The sequence below is a fragment of the Polypterus senegalus genome, chromosome 9, assembly GCF_016835505.1.
Source record: "Polypterus senegalus isolate Bchr_013 chromosome 9, ASM1683550v1, whole genome shotgun sequence".
Taxonomy (NCBI): domain Eukaryota; kingdom Metazoa; phylum Chordata; class Cladistia; order Polypteriformes; family Polypteridae; genus Polypterus; species Polypterus senegalus.
The window spans coordinates 10682862-10688861 of NC_053162.1; the positions used below are offsets into that span (position 1 = coordinate 10682862).

General features: G+C 44.8%; 1 protein-coding gene across 1 annotated transcript in view; it reads left to right on the top strand.

Annotated features, from left to right (window-relative positions):
* The window catches only part of LOC120534935 (nuclear receptor subfamily 5 group A member 2-like), a 158103-nt gene extending 153355 nt beyond the window's left edge, over nucleotides 1-4748 (top strand). Inside the window, exon 7 of the mRNA XM_039762442.1 lies at nucleotides 3261-4748. Coding sequence (XP_039618376.1) covers nucleotides 3261-3508 — 248 coding nt within the window. The 3' untranslated portion in view covers nucleotides 3509-4748. The remainder of the gene's footprint in view (nucleotides 1-3260) is intronic.
* The last annotated feature ends 1252 nt before the right edge of the window (nucleotides 4749-6000 follow it).

Sequence of the window (6000 nt, forward strand, 5' to 3'; positions counted from 1 at the left end):
GACATGAGCAGAACCTCCTGTGACTTGTACTCCACACATCAAGGCGCTATATAACCTGACATTCTGTTAGCCTTCTCAATGGAAGTTGATAGTGTTGAGTCCACTATGACTCCTAATTCCTTCTCCACTGCACAAATTCCCTTCATAAATTTGCACACTTCACTCAGGTCTCCTCTTCATCTCCATTAAAGGCTCAGCTCTTTACAAATTTCCTCAGAACTCATCCCCTGTAGCCCTGAAATCAGCCCAGTTGCTCTTCTCTGGACTTTCTCTTGTGCTGTTATGTCTTTATGGAGATCAAAACGTCACCCAGGACTCCAGATGAGGCCTCACCAGTGTGTTAGAAAGACTTGAGCTGAACCTCCTGTGACTTGTTCTCCACACATCAAGGCGCTATATAACCTGACAGTCTGTTAGTCTTCCCAATGGCTGCTGCACACTGTCTGCCAGTTGATAGTGTCGAGTCCACTATGACCCCTAACTTCTTCTCATAAGGTGGAGTTTTTATTTTCAGACCATACAACGTTAAAACATTAGAACAATCTGATGAGAACAGGCCATTGAGCCCCACAAAGCTCGCCAGTCCTGTCCATTTAATTCTCCTAAAGAAATGTCGTCAAGTTTTGAAAGTCCCTAAAGCGCGTCCCCCCTGATGTACTCATTACGTTTATTTTTCTTGATTTATTTATCGATCGATTGATTGGCTGTATTATTTGTCCCTTGAGTCGTCATTCTTGTTTTTTTTATGTTTCTGCTGTTGTATTCATTTAAATTTCCCCTTAGCATTAATAACAAAATGTATCTAATCAAACCAATCTAAAAAAGTGATGGGAATGGAATTACATGCAGATGAAGAGAAAGTGAGGAAGGCCAAAAGTAGAGGTGGATGGATAAAGTAAAAGAAGATGTGAAGGAAAAGGGAGGAGATGCAGGACCGAGCTGAATGGAGAACACATCTGGACTCTGGAAGAAGAAGAAGAAGAAGAAGAAGAGGAAGACTGTTACAGATTTAAATAAATGATGGTTCTTTCTAGAATCTTCATGTGGATGAGTCTTTAGAGAACCAATAATGGCTACCCCATGGCATCGCTCTGAAGAACCACAAGAGTTCCATGCATTGTAAGACAGACAATATGGCCTGGTGCTCCATTCTGCTACAGTACATCTGCATTACCAACGACATAATAACTGAGGCCCACTGGCTCCAACAATTCCACGTTGAATAACACAGCTAATTTTATTATAGCTGTCAAAAATTGTTTTATGTGTTTCCTGAAGTGATACGTTAAACCTTTGAAGAAGGTGAAGGATGTCTGCAGGGTGGCAGAACTTCATGTTCCAATCTGTATCTCTGAAGAACTGCACAAGGTCACAGTTTCTGTTTGATCGGAATAAATCATCACAAAGTCTTTTGAAAAGCGTGATGGCACAATAAACTGCAAACATCTGCATGCAATAGAAATAATAATAATAATACTAATAAATGAATTTGAGTTGTTTACTTGTGTCGGTAAAGAAATGGGAAAAAAATGACACAATAATATTAACACGTTCTGTCTATTTAATGTCACACAAAATTATTTTTTTTCACTTTGAGCCCGGGCTGGGGGGGCACATTCAGAATAAACAGAATTACCTATAAGTCGGGGTCTTGAAACCTGAAAAAATTGATCATAAAATCAGACCCCGACTTATACGCCCGTTCAAAAATACGACCCTTCATTTTTTTATTTTATTTATTTTTTTTTACATCTTCTTACCTCCTCCAATCTCTCATCAGTTTCTCAGACACATCGAGTTTTGTTGCAGCAGCTCAGTTGCCAATTTCTTTCGCCACTTTTAATTTAAAACCAGCTTCATGTTTTCTTCTGATCGAGCGCTCCATCATAGGTTAGGGATGCTCTTACGATAAAGATGTATGAGGGTGTGAGGTACAAAAACCACAAATCAGTGCAAACGTCCCTTTGGAATAGTGCGGGTATCACCGTGTGGTCACGTAGGCACAATACATAGAAAATAAAGGCCATGTGCTCCGTGGTTACTCTCAGGTGGGCGTTAGCATATCATAATCTCTTGGACCAATAGCGTGAGTTTCCCACATTCGACTTATATGACCAACATTGTAAAATACTGGAAATTCCATCCATCCATCCAGTATCCAACCTGCTATATCCTAACTACAGGGTCATGGGGGTATGCTGGAGCCAATCCCAGCCAACACAGAGCACAAGGCAGGAAACAAACCCCGGGCAGGGTGTCAACCCACTGCTGGGCACACACAGACACATTAGGGACAATTTAGGATCGGCAATGCACCTAACCTGCATGTCTTTGGACTGTGGGAGGAAACCCACGCAGACACGGGGAGAACATGCAAACTCCACGCAGGGAGGACCTGGGAAGCGAACCCTTAAGGGTCTCCTAATTGCAAGGCAGCAATGCTACCCACTGCGCCATCATGCCGCCTATACTGGAAATTATACGGGGAAATCAAGCCCCGACTTAGAATTTAAACGCGAGTATATACGGTAATTTGAGCAGTCAAAACAAACAAAAAAAAAAAGACGAGATGCAAATCATGATCGAGAAAATCAAGATGGAGTCACGTTTAGCTACTGTGTGAACGTAGCCTTAGAAGACTTGTGGTTCCTCAGACGAGAGCTTTTTAATGTCAACAATAGCATCCAGAAGTCATTTGATGTTTCAAAATGTTAGATGAGGCTCACCAACTATGGAAAAACCTGACATGTCACATCTTTCAAGTTTTCGTCAGATTGAGAAAATTAACGATCTCTAGATTTCATTTTTCCTAAACTATTGTTATGTTTTTCACAAATCAACAACGCCTGCCATTGAAATCATTGGTTGTCGGTCTTTCCTCGTTGGTCAGTGGAGTTGCTAGGTGTTTGTCCTGCAGGATATAAAATACGGTGTACATATGAGTTTCTTCCATCGTGCTGCGACTGGAATGAAGACGTATTTGTATGACATCGGGAAAGACCCAGTGACTCCAAAAACGAACAAAAACATCAATTTTGAAAAAGATGGCCGTTGCTGGGTTTTTCCATTGTACGTGAGAAGGGAATTTATTGTAAATATTTTTCTTTTTTCAAGAAGGGTCCCAAACTACAATTATTGGGGGAGAGTGGGGCACAAATTTGGTGCTGCTCCACTGTCGGTGCTGCACTTTATTACTTTGGATTTGCAGGAGTGTGGACTGAGATCCTTAATCGTCTTTTCTTTTCTTTCCCTTTATGCAGAAGTGAAACTTTTAGAAAACCACCATCTAGTGGAAAGCGTCCAAGAACAAGTCAACGCCGCTCTCCACGAGTACACCATGTGCAACTACCCTCAGTTTGTGGACAAATTTGGGCAGCTGCTACTTCGGTTACCTGAGATTCGAGCTCTGAGCGCCCAGGCAGAAGAATACCTGTATTACAAACACCTGAGCGGCGAGGTGCCCTACAACAACCTGCTCCTGGAGATGCTTCATGCCAAAAGGGCCTGAAATGGAAGGACGATGAAGAAGTCAGTAGAAACAGAGATGGGCTTAACCCCACAATAAAGCGAACAATTAAATCAGACGGACAGAGAGAAAGAGGTGGGCAGCAAGCACTCTAGAGCAGGACAAGCAACAGGTCAACATCTGGGAGGAAACCATTTAACAGCTGGAAACACGGGCGCGGAAGATATTGGATTATCAGCAAGCTTCGGTGGAACTTCCCCTAGCTGGATAAGCAGTCAATATCCCTATGTAATATATAAGTCTGTATATATCTATTGCATAGCTCCATATTTATACATAGATACAGTACATGCACTGTTTATCTACACTTCTACATAAATATATATATTGAAATACCCCATATATATATATATATAGAGAGAGAGAGAGAGAGAGAAAGAGAGAGTAACAAAATTAGATGTTTTGGGGAACCGTCCAGTGATCTCCGTCCAATTGAAAACAAAACAATGAAACTATTTACTGAAAATCAGACGCGACTTCTAAGCTAGACTGACTCCATGACGGCGGCAGCCCCCCCGGGTGATGAGGTGTGGGAGGAGGAAGAGGCGGGTCTTGGTGCATGGGATAGCGGGAATGACGTCACTCAGCAGCCCGCCTCAGGATCTGCAGGTAGAATGAGAAGGAGCGGCATTAGGTGACAGCGCCAACCCTTGGCACAGAGTGGTATTATTGGTCGACAAGCCTTGAGGTTGCCCCACAAAAGTACATGTGTGACAATATATAAAGTAGAAATATCAGTTGGACAGTCATTTTCCAACCGGCTTAGGCCTGAACGGGGTCACCGCAGTCTGTTCCAACTAGCAAAGGGCACAAGGCAAAGAACAAGCCCTGGACAGGGTGCCAGTCCATCACAGGGCAAACAAACACACGCCAACCACACACTTCGGCCTTTTTAGCTTCACCAATCCACCTAATCTGCGTGTCTTTGAATTGTGGGAGGAAACTCACGCAGACACAGGGAGAACATGCAAACTGCACACAGGGACGACCCGGGATGTGAACTGTGGTCTCCTCCTTACTACCAGGCAGCAGTGCTACTACTGTGCCACCATGCCACCCTTTATATATTGTAAAATATGCAACAGGAGACAGCATAAAGTTTTGGGGTCCGCCAGCCCCGTATATTGTACAGAAAATTATTACTTTGCAGTCGAGTTATCAACAAAACAAACATTCATAACGCGACGCCGAACCATGGCGTCGCGGCCATTTTATTGGGGAGGAGCCGGAAGTGGAGGAATGCTGGGAAGGACCGTGAGGGAGGCTGGGAAGGGTGACGTCAGGGCAAGATGGCGGAGGAAGGGCGGAAGTGCCGCACTGCGGTCAAACTCGGCTATGAGGGAGGGAGGTCCTTTTTCCTATGAGAAAGCAGAGGGAGAAAGTTAGTACCCCACCATTCCCTGCCAGCGAACACGTTCCCAAGTGCGGTCGAATCAGTCCACGGCCTCCTACTCGCGCGTGCGTGACAATATACATATATACAGTATATATATATATATATTGTGGACGCGGCCCGGACACTGACAGGCAGACATGTTGTAATCCACCACCACACGTTTATTTACACGACTATGTACAATATTTACAAGTGCTCACACAACCCCACAAAGTCCTGGCCAACATACAATGCCTTCTTCTTCGGGCCGCCTCCGCACTCTCTCCTTCTGCCTTGTCCTGCCTCCACCCGACTCCAGCCTCAAATGAAGGGATGAGCTCCAGGTGCTCCCCGGCAATCTCCCGCTGACACACCCAAGTGTGGCGGAAATTCCGGCTGTTCTCCCGGAAGCTCTCTGGGTGTCCCTGCTTCTCTTCCCCCCAGCACTTCCTGGTGTGGCGGAAGTGCTGAGGTCCAGGGTTCCCAAGGCATTGGGACGTCCCCTGACGGTGACCACGGGCCCCTATAGGGTTGGGCTTCCAAGACCTCTACCCGTGGCCCCCAAAGCAACCAGGGTGGTGGCCCCCACATGATCCAGGGCGGGCGTAGACCCTCTTCCGGTTCTGGCATCCCTGACAATATATATATATATACCTGTATATATATATATATAGTGAATAAAGCACAAAAACACAGATAAAGAGTTGGGGTTACCATTCCCATACACTTGGACCTGGCAATTGAAAAGATAAACAGTCTTTACAGACAGAGCTCATAACAGAGCTGAAGATTTCAACAAAATGGTGGACTTATACGGCCTGCTGACAGGAAGGGCCGGGTGCAGAGAAGCAGGAAGTGACATCAGCGGTAAAACGGTCAGTCAGGATAGCGCCAACCCCGGGTTCGGTGGGTAGTCACAGTTATTGGAGGCCCCCTAAGCTGTCTGCCATGCACACACATGTGACAGTATATAGGTTTTTGTCATTTGTCCCATTTGCCATCCAAGCAGGGAAACTTTTTTTTTGTTTTGTTTTTATTGCAGATGTCCTTTCCTGCACATTAAATTCAACCTTTAATTTTAATGGGCAGTTAACAATCA